Genomic DNA, 15481 nt, shown 5'->3' with positions numbered 1-15481 from the left:
AAGATAAAAGCATTTAAAAATTCCCATTTTCGTGTGAGTATGAGTCTTAACGAAAATGAAAGCAATGGAGCAACCAAGACCAGAAGGAACCAACCTGCAACCACCACCATTAGCGGTTGGCTTCGGAATCTCTGAGAGAGACTTCTCTTCCGAATTGCTGCTTACAATCCTCTCCTGAAGCGCCACCAAACGACGACGACGACTCACTACCTCCTTCATATCCGCCATTCCTCTCTCTTTATTGCTTCAGATCTCCTCAATCGCTCTTATTTAACACTATATCGTTCTCGCATTGTTATACATATATACGTATACGCATATCGTGTATATATCATACATACGCATTGCCGCTGCCGAAGCAGTTTTTGGATCGGTGAGGATTCCAATGCGCCTTGTGTGTGCTCGGATTCTGCACTGATTTGATTCCGATTCCGGCGGAGTTTCGCAGTTCCGGTCCTGCGGGAGTCGAAAATGGGAGCGGTTCCTGGGCCCGTGACACCTGGACAGGTACAGTGCTATAGCTCCCTGTTCTACAGCGTAATTCTGCTTTGATGCTTGTGAATGTATGTATAATTGTTGAGAGTCAGATTGGAAATCTGCTAGGAGTTGAAGGTAAAAGGAAGTAAATCGGAATGGAGTAAGGAGTGTTTGATCTGAGAGTTATAATGAGCACTCGCCCTAGTGTTCATAATTCATAACATAGTGCGTAAGCAAATGTATGATAATTTGTGGTTGAAGCATGCGCATGGACTTATGGATACGATTGTGTGTCTGTGTGAGAGAGATGCTATTAGGCAGCTGTGAGCTAGTAACCATGTTGAAAGAAAACTTTTAGTGTTGCCTATTGATTGAATACAAGCCATGGCAGCTCATGCTATTGCCATATTTTTTGGAACTGAATGAACTATTGCTTGTTAGGTATATACACTATATAGTGAATCAAGATGATGTGGAAAAATGGTCAGTGTGAATATTATGTGTATGTTTGTTTGCAATTGAACATATTGTAATGATCCTTGGTTTATTGTGTATTATTGATTTTTAAGTTGGAAGAGTGTTGGGTATTGTGATTCAAAACTAGAATTGTGAGCACACTTTTTTAGGCTCGAATAGTTTTCATAATGGAATTACAAAGGGAGTTTAACTCTTGTTTCTGCATGTTTTCTTTTGCTGCATGATGTTTCTATAGGTTTGTGCACTTTCAGACACATCTTGCATCTTATGCAGCATGATATAATTATATCTCTGTACTTCCAATTTGCCTGTCATATTTGTCATTTGCTTTCTTATGGTAATTTCTCACAAACATTAGCTTATCATGTTTCAGGTTTCATTTGTATTTGGAATTATCCCTGTTTTTATTGCATGGGCATATGCTGAGTGGTTAGAGTACAAGAAGTCAGCGTCCATCTCTAAAGTGTAAGTTGCTTACTAACACAGGGAAGTTTATGCATACTGGTTGAAGTATGTTTTCCTTTTCTTACATTATGAACAATCTTGTTGAAGATTTGAAACAGAATGGAACTTTGAACCACATGACAGTCTAATAAACTAAGAACTAGAGCAAGTATATTCTATTAAACCAAAATCACAAATGAGATTATTAAGCATTTGCTTCTACTTTCAAATATATTTATCCTTTTAAAAAAAAAATTCAAATTCAATGAAAGTGGAAGGACTTATGACTTGCATATAGTCGAGCATTACTTTATCAGCCACAATCTTCTAAAGATAAATATGTAGGAAAATGTCATTTTGCCCTTCACAATCTATGATTGGAATTCCTGACTTGGATATAGTCAAGCATTACTTTATCAGCCACAATTAAATATGTAGGAAAATGCCATTGTTCCCTTCACAATCTATGATTGGAATTCCTACATTTAGGCTGAAAATATTTCCTTAGCCTCATAAGTCATAACAATGAATAATTACTATTCAGATTAGTATGCACCTTTAATGTTTATATTTGTTGTCTTCTTTTGGATGCAGCCATTCAGACAGTAATCTGGCTGAACTGGAAAATGAAAAAATCAAGGAAGAAGATCGAGCTGTTTTGCTGGAAGGAGGTCTGTCAAAATCTGCATCCACAAAGTTACCAAGTTCATCTATAAAAACAAACATAATTAGGTCAGTATGATTTTCTATAAACATGCATTTTCTGGAATGTTATACCGGAGTATTATTTATTTTCCCCTCCTGGCCTTCTCTTTTTTTAAATATGCTTTTAGTCATTTCCCCTATTTGCTTCTTCTAGGTTCCTAACAATGGAGGATTCATTCTTGCTTGAAAATCGAACAACTCTAAGGGCAATGTAAGCAGGGTATAATTTATTCTGGATATTTTATAATTTCTCAACCATTCATTTATATTTGATTGCACAATGCTGTGTAGGTCTGAATTTGGGGGAATCCTGATCTATTTTTACCTCTGCGACCGCACAAATTTGTTTGCAGATTCTGCTAAGGTGCTTTATTTTCTTGGTGCTAAAATTTTCTTCATGATACATGGTTTCATCTGGGAAGATCACTTTATAGCACTAACCTCAACTTATAAGTTCTGCATAAACACAATGATTGCATGTTAGGGCATCTGGGCATGCCGTTGATGAATTCAGTGATATTATTATCATGCTTAATCTGAGAAGTAGGGGCGGAGCCAGGATTAGATGGTGCAGGGGCCAATTACGATTTAAGAGTGAATAATTAAGTACATTAATATTCATTTAACATATTTCAACATACATTATTACATTACAAATCTACTAAAACCGAGTAGGAGACTAATATTTTCTTCTTAATATTGCGCCTACTCATGATATATATATATATAATCACCCTATGCTTTAGCTAATCTTAATTAATTCTCTGTTTCAAATTAATATCTATCTTATATATCTAATTCTTTGTTTATGTAATCACCCTCTTCTTTGACTTGGAAGGCTGAAGCCGCCATTAATGCAGTTATTCAGAGAATGCTGCTTGAGTGCTTGAAGAGAAATAAAAATATACAATACCAGTAATTTATCAAAAGATTCAAAGCTTCAAAGATATATGAAAAATGACCAGGTTACTCCTTGAAGAAGATAAGAATTGATATTGTGAAAAGCCTAGAAAATATGAAACTTAGTCTGCAAGATTGATTGGGAGGGGCCAAATATTTTGAGGGAGTCGGGAGGACAACAAAAATAAGTATTATTTTACTATTAAAAAAATTTGGGGGGGCTCTGCCTCTGCTGACAAGACATCTAGTACCCTACATTATATTTCTATGTTACAGAAACACTTAAAGGTGTAAATTCAAAAGCTTTGTGAAAATATTTTCTGAAATTAGGAAATGGGTGATGTAATTTGTGTAACGTCTTTATTATTATTATTATTATTATTATTATTATTATTATTATCATTATTACTATTATTCTTATTATTATTATTATTATTATTATTATTATTATTGTTATTGTTATTGTTATTGTTATCTCAAATTTGAGCTTTTATTTCTTATGACAGTCCCTTTTTTTAAATATTTATGTCTTTGTAATTAACAATAAGTATAATTGAGATGTATTCTGGTTAAATAAGGCTTGTGGTTTCTTAAGATTTCTCTGATTCATGGATGCAGTTACACTATAAATTTTCTTGCCCAACTGAACTTCTTAGGCCTTAAAACATGATTCATTATACTTGCTGGTCTGCATCAGAGTGTAACAAGCTTCCCTTCTTTTGGTTTCCTGAACAGAACTATAACCGCGATCTCTTCCTCTTCCTGTATGTTCTTCTGATCATAGTTTCTTCAATGACTTCTCTCAAGAAACACAATGACAAGTCAGCCTTTTCTGGGAAATCATTGCTTTACCTGAATCGCCATCAAACAGAGGAATGGAAAGGATGGATGCAGGTAACACTTCCTGTCTCTTACTAGTGCTTTTGTTAATTAAAATGCTATGTGGATGAAGTTCTTCTAACCAGTTCTCTCTCTATGGTGCTGATGCGCCATCTGTATGTGCCCTTAGTGTTTTAAATATCTGGCTGTATCTTTTTTAATGTTTAATATAGTTTATCCTAAAACTATGTTGTCTTCCTACTTAGGCTAGAAGCTTTGTTATATTCAGATAATTATCAACTTGATGTATTTTCTCCATTCATTGACACATTATTGTCTTGCTTGCAGGTGCTCTTCTTGATGTATCACTACTTTGCTGCAACAGAGATATACAATGCAATCCGTGTTTTTATAGCTGCATATGTCTGGATGACTGGTTTTGGCAATTTCTCATATTATTACATCAGAAAAGATTTTAGTCTTGCTCGATTTGCTCAGGTCACACTACAGTACCGTTATCTTTAAAATTTTGTGATGTGTACATTATTAAAGTATGATATCATCTTTTTTTTTTTTATGCAGATGATGTGGAGGCTTAACTTTTTCGTGATATTATGTTGTATTCTTCTTAACAATGATTACATGCTGTACTATATTTGTCCAATGCACACCCTTTTCACCCTGATGGTCTACGGGGCACTTGGCATTGGCCACAACTATAATGAGATAAGATCAGTGATGGCTATAAAGTTTCTTGCAAGCTTGTTAGTGGTTATCTTGATTTGGGAGATTCCAGGAGTTTTTGACATTTTATGGAGTCCTTTCAGCTTTCTGTTAGGTTGGTCACTGTCCTGCCAAATTACATTTTTCTAATGAAATCATCTATGTTTGTTGGCTTAAACTTTTGTAGACTGATCTTAGTTACTTTTGACATTAGGTTATACTGATCCTGCAAAGCCAGATCTCCCTCGAATGCATGAATGGCACTTCAGATCTGGACTTGATCGGTACATATGGATTGTTGGGATGATATACGCTTATTTTCACCCTAATGTAAAGTCGAATTGGAACTTATATTCTTTGCTCATCTTTCTTTGTTTCTATTTTTAGTCTCTGTGGGAATTATCTTTGAGAAATTTTCTTATTGTAGGTTGAAAAATGGATGGAGAAATTGGAAGAATCTGAAACCAAACGGAGACGCACAATCAAAGCATTTGTTGTTGCAGTTTCTTCAATGGTGGGCTGCATGTTTTTTTCTCATGCTTACTGCTAATAATAGTAGATGTTGCATATTAATATATTAATGCCTTTGGAGTTTCTTGATATTATCTCATTCTGACTAGTTCTGACTTGCAGGTTGGATATTTGTGGTATGAATATATATACAAACTTGACAAAGTCAGCTACAACAAGTTACACCCGTACACATCATGGATACCTATAACGTATGTATCTTTCAATTCTGTTTTTGTTAGTGTCTTCTAAAGTATTCTGTCAGTGTTCTATAAACTTAGAATTCTATTAGAAAGTATAGAGACCTGCTTGTTTGCTAAGTTCTGAAAATAGAAAATACGAATAGAAAAGTTGATTTCTTCCGCTAGTATAACTCATTTGCTTTTTTGTCTTCCCAGAGTTTACATTTGCTTGAGGAACTTCACTCAGGAGCTTCGTAATGTCTCATTGACCTTGTTTGCGTAAGTTTGCTATTAAATCATGAACCTCCATGTGCTCCTTGTTCTGTTCTGTCCAATTAGATCTACTCTCTTTTGCTTTACTTTTCCTTGTTTTTTCTGTCTTCATGGATTTTGAGCTTTGCAGATTTAATATTTTGGTAATGGTGATTTGTTCCTTAAAACGACATTTGAAGTGCCAAATTCAATGCTTGTCTTAATTTGATTTCCTTTGTTGTACTAGGTGGCTTGGTAAAGTTACCTTGGAAACCTATATTTCACAGTTCCACATCTGGCTGAGGTAATGTGGACTGTAACTTCACATCTGGCTGTGATTTCTATGTTTGCATTTGATTATTTCTTTTTAGCTTTTTCATCCTCATTTCGTATATCTCTCTGCCAAAACTCTATAAAACTAAAATTGTATCTCCTTGTTGCTTTGAAATGTATTTGCAGATCAAATATGCCAAACGGGCAACCTAAGTGGCTTCTTTCACTTCTCCCTGGCTATCCTTTACTTAACTTCATGCTTACTTCTGCCATTTATATCTTGGTATAGGGAAATCTTCACCCTTTAAATGTTTCCAAATATCCGGTTCACCTTCTTATCTTAATTCTTCTTTGCCTGTATCATCTTGCAGGTATCTTATAGGCTTTTCGAACTAACCAACACTCTGAAGACAGTTTTTATACCCACAAAAGACGATAAGAAGCTGCTCCACAACTTTATTGCTGGCATCTCAATTTCTGTGTGTTTATATATGGTTTCTTTAATTCTTCTTCAGATCCTTACCTGAGTAAGCTTCTCATGCCATCCACCATAATTTACACCTGCATGGTTGAAAAAATTGCTAGAAAAAATTGCGAGGCGCCTGTGTATTTTTATTTATTTATTTATTTTACAATTTGTTTAATTTTTTTAAAGACTTGATAATTATAAACTATTTAATACTTTAATACTTAATTCTAAAATATTAAATATTAACCTTTAAAAAACTAGAGTTTGAATGATTTTAGGTTATTTTTCTCAAAACGACGTCGTTTTGCGTGAAATAACTTATTAAAAAAAAAAATAATCGGCCGACTAGAAGGCTTAGACGTTCAGCGCCTAGTAGATTGTTTAGACTACCGATTATGATAATATGCAAGGCAGTCGGTTAGCGCCTAGGCGCTATTTTTGCAAAACTGCCTGCATACAAATAGAATTGCCATCTCTAGGTTGAAGCGCTAGCTGCATTATTAATACATGCTGCCTTGTTTACAGAGAAGAACTGCAAGCCAGCTTGCAAGACAGGGTTGTAAAGACTGACAGAAGATTTCCAATGGTCAAACACAGAATTAATGGTGTACCAATGGAATATGAAATGTTTAATATGGGAGATGTTGGTTTTCGACATAGCTGAATTGAGGCTTTGTATTTCCAGCAATTTTGTGAAATATATTGTAGTTTGCTGTATTTTGGTTTTGCCACGAAAGTTATATTGCCCTCAACTAAAAGAAAAAAATCATAGATTTCAAACAATAATTGGATTCTACAGTGGGTTTTTTTTTTTTTTTTTTTAATTACTTTTGCAGAAACCGAACTCATCGTAATGCTAATCATTAAATAGGGGATTTGATTTTGGACCCTTCCTCGAAGAGTTGATGGAAATATAAAAATATGGAAATAATTGGAATTTTCTTTTGAACCCGCTAGGTTTCTCGCCTCTATTTTGATAAGGGAAAATGACACTTTTTCCCCCTATGTTATGTGCATATAGCACTTTTTCCCTCTGAGTTATTAAAGTGACAGTTTTTTTCTTTCAGTTATTTTAAAAGTAGTAGTTTTTCCCTCTGTAATGTTAAATTGACATTTTTGCCATTAAAAATAACTATTTCATTTATTTTTATTCTCTAACCAATTATTACTAATATGTATGGAAGATCATGGTTCGATACAAACCTAATCAAGCACTGTAGCAATTGAACTTAAATAGTATGGACGGTTACGGTTACGGTTACGATTCAGAACCGAAAAAAAAAATTGTTGAATTTAGACTATTTTTAAATAAGAAATAAAATTATAAAATAAATAAATAAATAAGTTTTGATTGGCGGTTCAAAATCGAAAATTGGAACCGAATCGTACGGATTTATCAAAATAAGTGTTTGATCATTTTCACTATATATGACTGTGGTTCAATTCAGGTTCACGGTTCAACAATTATTTAATTTTATTTTTTCGGTTCTGAATCTTAACCAGAACCGTTCATACTATTTCGGTATGATTGCTATAGTGTTTGGTTAGGTTCGAACCGAATCGTAATCATCCATACATACAAGTAATAATTTGTTGGAGAAGAAAAATAAATGAAATAATTATTCTTAAGGATAAAAATGTCAATTTAACATTTCAGGGGGAGAAAATGCCACTTTAATAACACAGGGAGAAAAAGTGCTATATGCACATACCATAGGGGGAAAAAGTGCCATTTTCCCTTTTGATAAATAAGATTGTTTATTATTCCTGAAATATTTTTTAAAAAAATTATACGAACCAAATACGGAGTAATAAAATTTAAATAAATCAAATTAAGTTTAAGCACTTTAAATGTTTAATAAATCAAACTCGGATATAATTTGTTTAAAATTTCAAAAAAGTATGTTTAGAGCGGGTAAATTATTGCGAGATTGTTATATATACTATGTGAGTTTTGCATGTAAAATCACATACTATATCAAGTAATTTCAATCTTTATTCTCACAATATTTAATACAACTAGACATATCATAAGTGGTTATACTTGGTAACGATTTTAGTACTAATCGACAATAACAACTTTAATAACTGTGGTTCGGCCAATTGGGTAAGAGAAAAACTTGATCGCATTCTTGTCAATTACGGATGGTTAGATATTTTTGAACAGGCAAGAGCGGAATCCTTTGAGGCCCCAATGAGTGATCACTTACCTCTCGCGGTCTGGCCCTATTCTACAACACAAACAAGGGGCCGGAGGAGATTTAAATTCGAAAATTACTGGTTAAAAGAATCTCATTGCAGGGAGATTGTTCATCAAAGTTGGAGCAGTACAACTGGAATTAATCTATTATCAAGGTTTGAAATATGCAGTCTAGCTGTCTGGAAATGGGGAAAGGATTTCAACAAGAACTTGAAACCACAAATTGAACAACTCAGAAGGAAAATGGGAGTCTTACGGGCTAAATCAGACAGTCAGAGCATTATGGAATTTTCTAAAGTCCAGAAATTGTTTATTGAGCTCCTTGATAAACAAAATCAATTCTGGAAGCAGAGAGCTAAGTTGTTCTGGTTTCAAGGGGGCGATAATAACACAAAATTCTTTCACAATGCTGTCAAACAAAGGAGAAAGAATAATGAAATCCAAAGACTTCGAAACCAGAGAGGGCAGTGGGTTGAACAAGGTCCAGAACTTGATGCACTGGTAAGAGACTATTTCACTAATATTTTTTCCAGTAAGACCAGCAACTGTACACCAGTTCTAAACTGCATTCAACAAAAAGTATCCAGTGCTCATAACAGAGATTTATTGAGGAAATTCACGAGTACCGAAATAAAGAAAGCAGTCTTCGGGATGCATCCTGACAAAAGCCCGGGACTTGACGGCTTTAATCCGAGTTTCTTTCAATCTTATTGGGACATTCTGGGGAAAAGTATTGTCCATTTTTGTAATGACTTTATGGACACAGGTAAGCTGCCAACTGGATTAAACTCTACACAAATTATTTTGATTCCTAAAAAGGTCAATCCAGAATTCATGAATGATCTAAGACCAATAGCTCTATGCTCTGTGGCCTACAAAATTCTTGCCAAGGCCTTAGCTAACAGGTTGAAATCTCTTCTAAATGTTATAATCTCAGACTCTCAGAGTGCCTTTGTTCCCGGTAGGCTGATAACAGATAATATAATGATTGCATTTGAAATGCAACATTATTTGAAAAGGAAAACCCAAGGCAAAGATTGTTATGCTGCTCTGAAGCTTGATATTAGCAAGACATATGATAGATTGGAGTGGCAGTTGCTTCGTGATATTATGCTCAAAATGGGATTTGATGAAAGGTGGGTCTGCCTAGTGATGGAATGTGTAACTACAATGGATTACATTGTGTTGAACAAAGGAAATGAGATAGGACCTATCAAACCTGAGAGGGGATTGAGGCAGGGTGATCCAATCTCACCTTATTTATTCATAATAGTGGCGGAAGGCCTTAGTGCTATGATTAGAAACTATGAGAGGAGTGGTCAATTACATGGTATTTCAGTGGCTAGAAATGCCCCCTCTATTAGCCATCTATTCTTTGCAGATGATAGTTTCATCTTCTTCAAGGCTTGTCCGGAGGAAGCAACTAATCTCAAACATCTTCTACAACAGTACGAATTGGCATCAGGGCAGTGCATTAATCTGGAAAAATCCACATTAACTTTCAGTGGTAACACTCGTGGAGATATGAGAGAATTAGTGGGGAATATCCTAGGGATCCAGCTTGGGGGAAGTAATGGCAATTATCTGGGGCTACCAACGATGATAGGCAGAAATAAGAAAGAGATTCTAAGCTTCATCAAACAACGAATAATCAATCGCATTCATGGATGGAACCATAGATTTATTTCTCGGGCGGGGAGGGAGATTCTATTGAAAACTGTCCTTCAGGCTCTCCCTACGTATGCTATGGGTGTGTTCTTAATGCCAAAGAGTCTTGTTAAAGAGATCGAAATCATAATGAACTCTTATTGGTGGAAGGGGGGAAGAGGTGAAACTAGAAGCATTAATTGGAAATCATGGAATCAACTTTGCAGACCGAAGAAATGGGGAGGTCTTGGATTCAGAAATCTTCAAGGATTTAATATGGCACTTCTATGCAAACAGGCATGGAGATTAATTCAAAATCCTGATTCCCTAGTAACTAAAATATTCAAAGCAAGGTATTACCCAAATTCTTCTTTTTTGGAAGCAAGGCTAGGCTCTAACCCATCCTTTATTTGGAGCAGTATAAGGGCATCTCAGGACATCATCAGAAAACATACAAGGTGGAGGATTGGGAATGGGAATTCAGTTCAGATTTGGGGGGATAAGTGGCTACCTGACAAGTCAAACTCAAAAGTGACAACCTACCCTTACCCTCTTATGGAAAACTCTAAAGTGGCAGATTTGGTTGACCCAATTACACTACACTGGGACGTTGAAACCATTAAAAGTATTTTTAATAATAGGGATGTTGATCTTATTATTAAAATACCTTTACCCAGACAGCAAGTGCAAGATAAAATCATTTGGGGCCCTGAAGAGAATGGAAATTTTTCGGTGAGGAGCTGCTATAGAATTTTAAGTGGCGAACAAAGGGATGAGGATATCCAAAGGTGGAGTAGTGTTTGGCAAAGCAAAGTACCTCCAAAGATTAAAACTTTCATTTGGCAAGCATGCACTATGTCTCTTCCTACCAAAGACAATCTGAGGAAGAAGCAAATAAATTGTACTGATGCATGCCTCATGTGCAATAGAGAAAGAGAATCTATTTTTCATTATTTGTTCGTCGATTGTGATTATGCAGGTGCATGCTGGAACTATCTCAGGATTCAGACATCATCAGGTTCATGTGACAGTTTCCATGGGTGGATTAACAATATGGCAGCCACTCTAACAACCAACCAGATGTGCATTATATACATGGTATGCTGGAATATCTGGACTATGAGGAACAATATCATATGGAGGAACCAATCTTTGGAGTCAGCAACTACCATTGTCATGAGAGCTCAAAGATACTATGCAGATTGGAAGGATGCTACGATAGAGAAACAAGGATTCCGGACAAATGAGGCAGCAAAAGAAAAATGGACCAAACCTCATCTTGGCTTCCTAAAACTGAATGTTGATGCAGCAATAAGTAAACAGAGAGCTTGCATGGGCATTGGGTGTGTCCTCCGGAACGATCAAGGCCTCTTTGTAGCTGCCAGAAGCTCCCAATGGATAGGATCTTACACGTCAAGAGAAGCAGAGGCATTAGAGAATCTCTTAGCTGGCTTAAAACTTTTAGCATGGATAAGGTGATTATCGAGACCGATTCCCTCCAAGTGGTACAAGGAATAAATGCTAATATGGAAGATTCTTCTTTTCATCTAGTTCTGCAGGATATTAAAAACTCATTGAGTGAGGTCACTCATAGCAGTTTAGTATTTGTCAAGCGATTTGCGAATCAGGCAGCCCATCTGTTAGCTAGGCGGTCTGTTTCTACGACAGATTGTTCGGAGTGGTTTTCGAATCCTCCATCTTTCATTTGTGATGTTCTATCTTCTGATTTGGTTTAATGTTATATTCTGTTTATGTTGCCAAAAAAAAAAAACTTTAATAATATTGTCAATATCAAACCACCCTCAACCATTGTTCTGGACTTTTGGGTTCAGTTTATGTTTCTCTGGATGTTTTGTTGTATGTATACTTCATTTTTCTTCTCCTTAATAAAAAATTATGAATCATTTTATTTTAGAAATTTCTTGTCGTGCCATTGGCTATTTGAAATTTGATTTATGGGCCTGATCTTCGGGCGAGGATAACATTAAGCCGTGTTTGGTTAAACGTATTTTATTATTTCAGCAAGTTTAACTGTCACATTATATTTGATAATGTTTAAGGAATCTGATACCTCCATCCTCGAGTATTTAGTTTTACTGTTTTAGTGATTTTTAATTATTAATTTGAATATGTATTAATTGAAACGTTGTATTAATTTTAATAAAAAAAACATATTATTTATGTTATGCGTTTAGGGTGCGCTGATATTGAATAAATAGTGATTAATTCATACACAAATATTTTATTTTATCTTCTTCTCTTCTCTTAAATACTGCTTACTGAACCATTGAGTTAAATTCGTGCGAACAAATATTTTATTTTTTCATTCTTATTTGTTGTTGTATTATTATTATTGACAGGATAATCGGACATTGTGTAATTTGTGTTGGACCTGACCCAACACACTTGGTCTAACATGAAGAAGTCAAAGGTATGCAATGAATTAGTAACGGTCACGAGTAAAGAGGAGGTGGAGCGGTACACTTAGCGTTGGGGGTGGAAATAGGCTAGGCCGAGCCGAGCTTTAGAAATTTAGGCTTGGGCCTGCTATGGAAATCTAAAGCCTGAGCCTAGGCCTGGGCCTGTATGTAGGCTTTTTTTTAGGCTCAAGCCTGAGCCTACATATGTCCTAGCCTGGCCTGAAGCCTTTTTAAAAGCCTATTTAACATATAGACTTTTAGAAAGGCTTCAAAATAGATCATAAATAGGCCTCTATTTTTAAGCCTTTTAAAGTATTTTTGTAAAAAATTTACAAAAAATACCTAAGTTAAATTGTATTATTATTTGTTATCTTATATAATATCATAAATAATAAACAATCAACTCACATAATTAAGTTGCGATATTTCATTAAATATTATGACAGTAAGAATAGTTAATCAAAAAAAAAACAATAAGAATACATACAACAAGATTAGCAGTAATGTTTATAGTTCAATCATAATTTAGAATGAGATTTTGGAGGGGAAGGGTTAGAGTTTGGTAATTATATATACTTGGGAATGTATTGTAAATATAAAAATAAATATTAGGTATAATATATATATAGGCCAGGCCTGTAAGCCTGAAGGCCGAGCTTTGTATATATAGGCCTGACCTGTTTAGTTTAATAGGCTTTTGAAATTGGCTCAAGCCGGGCCTTTCTACTAAACGAGCTAGGCCTAACTAGGCTTTAAATAGGCCTGGACAAAGGTCCCTACAAGGGGCCTGGCCTATTCCCACCCCTACTTAGCGTAGAGCAAAATGCACTTATGAGAGCATTGACCCGTAAAGAGTAGTTATTAAGAGTCGGCACAACTATAAAGGGAAGTGCACAACAATTCAAAGAAGGCGCATCACTTAGTGGTGGGTGCCGCTGCACTTATTTGGAGGCCGTTGTGCATATTAATATTGTAGTTGAGCACCGACTCATAAAGAAAAAGTGATGAAGGACCATCACAGTTATGAAGGGGAGAACACAACAATTACTAAGGAGGCGCAACACTTAGTGAGGGGAACCATTTCACTTATTTGGAGACCGTTATGCCATTAATATTGTAACTGTTACCACGAGTATAAAAGCCAAGTGAGTTTATGTACCATAGAGGACACACTATAGTTTTTATACGGAAAACACTTTGACGATACACTTATAACAAAACTACTTTCTATAATTATTTCGCTAGCTTATTTACCATCAATTATTATTAATAGTTAAGATTTGGAATAATAATTATTAATATTAGAGCAAATATCAATTTTGATCCCACGATTATTAGCAAAATGACAATTTTGGTCCACATGTTTCATTTCTACCAATTTTGGTCCAAGACAATTGTTTTAGTACCAATTTTCATCCACGACTATTGTTTTAGTGCCAAAATTTATCGCGTCGATCACCCATCTGTTTAAAACTTGCAAAAATCTAAAATTGTTAAGCATATTTTCATCATTTTCAACTTAATATCTTAATTTGAATATGAATAAATGGATTTAAGTCCTAAAATCGATCAAAATTCGCAGTTTTCCTCCTCATTTTACCTTAATTTGAGGAGGAGAATTGTGAATTGTGATCGATCTTAGGTCTTAAATCTCTTTATTCATGCTCAAATTGGGATATTGAGTTGAAAAGGACGAAAATACCTTCAAAAATTTTAGATTTCGGCACGTTTTAAACAGATTGGTGACTAACGCGATGAATTTTGGCACCAAAACAGTAGTCGTGGGACCAAAATTGGTACTAAACAATAGTCGTGGGACCAAAATTGATATAAATGAAACATGTGGACCAAAATTGTCATTTTGCTAATAGTTGTGGGACCAAAATTGGTATTTGCTCATTAATATTATTTGCTTTAGTTTTTGAATTATACAGTTAGAGGAGACTGTAAGGCTATCGTCCGTGTGAGTGAAGGGAGGAGAAAGAATGACGGAAACTAACGACAGCGCTTGCATAGCACAATGAACAATCCCAAGGAAAAAAGGAAGACGGAGGGAAGAGCAACTCTCGAAATCGCAGTGGTAAATAACGAGAGAACAAAAAAAAAAAAAAACCAAAAAAAAAACAAAAACAAAAACAAAAAAAAACAAAAACAAAAACAAAAAAAAACAAAAACAAAAACAAAAAAAAACAAAAACAAAAACAAAAAAAAACAAAAACAAAAACAAAAAAAAACAAAAACAAAAACAAAAAAAAACAAAAACAAAAACAAAAAAAAACAAAAACAAAAACAAAAAAAAACAAAAACAAAAACAAAAAAAAACAAAAACAAAAACAAAAAAAAACAAAAACAAAAACAAAAAAAAACAAAAACAAAAACAAAAAAAAACAAAAACAAAAACAAAAAAAAACAAAAACAAAAACAAAAAAAAACAAAAACAAAAACAAAAAAAAACAAAAACAAAAACAAAAAAAAACAAAAACAAAAACAAAAAAAAACAAAAACAAAAACAAAAAAAAACAAAAACAAAAACAAAAAAAAACAAAAACAAAAACAAAAAAAAACAAAAACAAAAACAAAAAAAAACAAAAACAAAAACAAAAAAAAACAAAAACAAAAACAAAAAAAAACAAAAACAAAAACAAAAAAAAACAAAAACAAAAACAAAAAAAAAAAAAAAAAAAAAACCAAAAAAAAAACAAAAACAAAAAAACAAAAAAAACCAAAAAAAAAACAAAAACAAAAACAAAAAAAAACAAAAACAAAAACAAAACAAAAAAAACCTAGAAAATTTCTGGAAAACGCCGAGAGAAGAGAGAATCATTCAGGAATTACTGCGCGAGGATGAAGGAAGCTTAATCAACATATAGTCCAAAAAATCGGAATTGCCGCTGCGCTGAACGCGGAGAAATTTCGCCGCCGCTGTCGCCGGAAATTAAACGTAATCGCCGCTAACTGCAGATCGAGCGCCACGAATTGGAGT

The 15481-nt window shown here is 34.4% G+C and overlaps 1 protein-coding gene across 1 annotated transcript; it reads left to right on the top strand.

Annotated features, from left to right (window-relative positions):
- The first annotated feature begins 35 nt into the window (after positions 1 to 35).
- LOC116033659 (protein REDUCED WALL ACETYLATION 3-like) lies at positions 36 to 7027 on the top strand. The gene is made up of 16 exons (XM_031276417.1): positions 36 to 507; positions 1328 to 1419; positions 1993 to 2130; positions 2258 to 2314; positions 2395 to 2467; positions 3739 to 3897; positions 4171 to 4320; positions 4405 to 4660; positions 4760 to 4875; positions 4973 to 5059; positions 5179 to 5267; positions 5454 to 5516; positions 5737 to 5793; positions 5949 to 6045; positions 6134 to 6289; positions 6757 to 7027. Exons 1-15 carry the CDS (start codon positions 472 to 474, stop codon positions 6287 to 6289), a joined length of 1626 nt encoding a protein of 541 aa, XP_031132277.1. The 5' UTR covers positions 36 to 471; the 3' UTR covers positions 6757 to 7027.
- The last annotated feature ends 8454 nt before the right edge of the window (positions 7028 to 15481 follow it).

Source organism: Ipomoea triloba, chromosome 10 (genome assembly GCF_003576645.1).
Source record: "Ipomoea triloba cultivar NCNSP0323 chromosome 10, ASM357664v1".
NCBI classification, from domain to species: Eukaryota; Viridiplantae; Streptophyta; class Magnoliopsida; order Solanales; family Convolvulaceae; genus Ipomoea; species Ipomoea triloba.
This window is presented reverse-complemented; position numbering and strand designations above follow the sequence as displayed.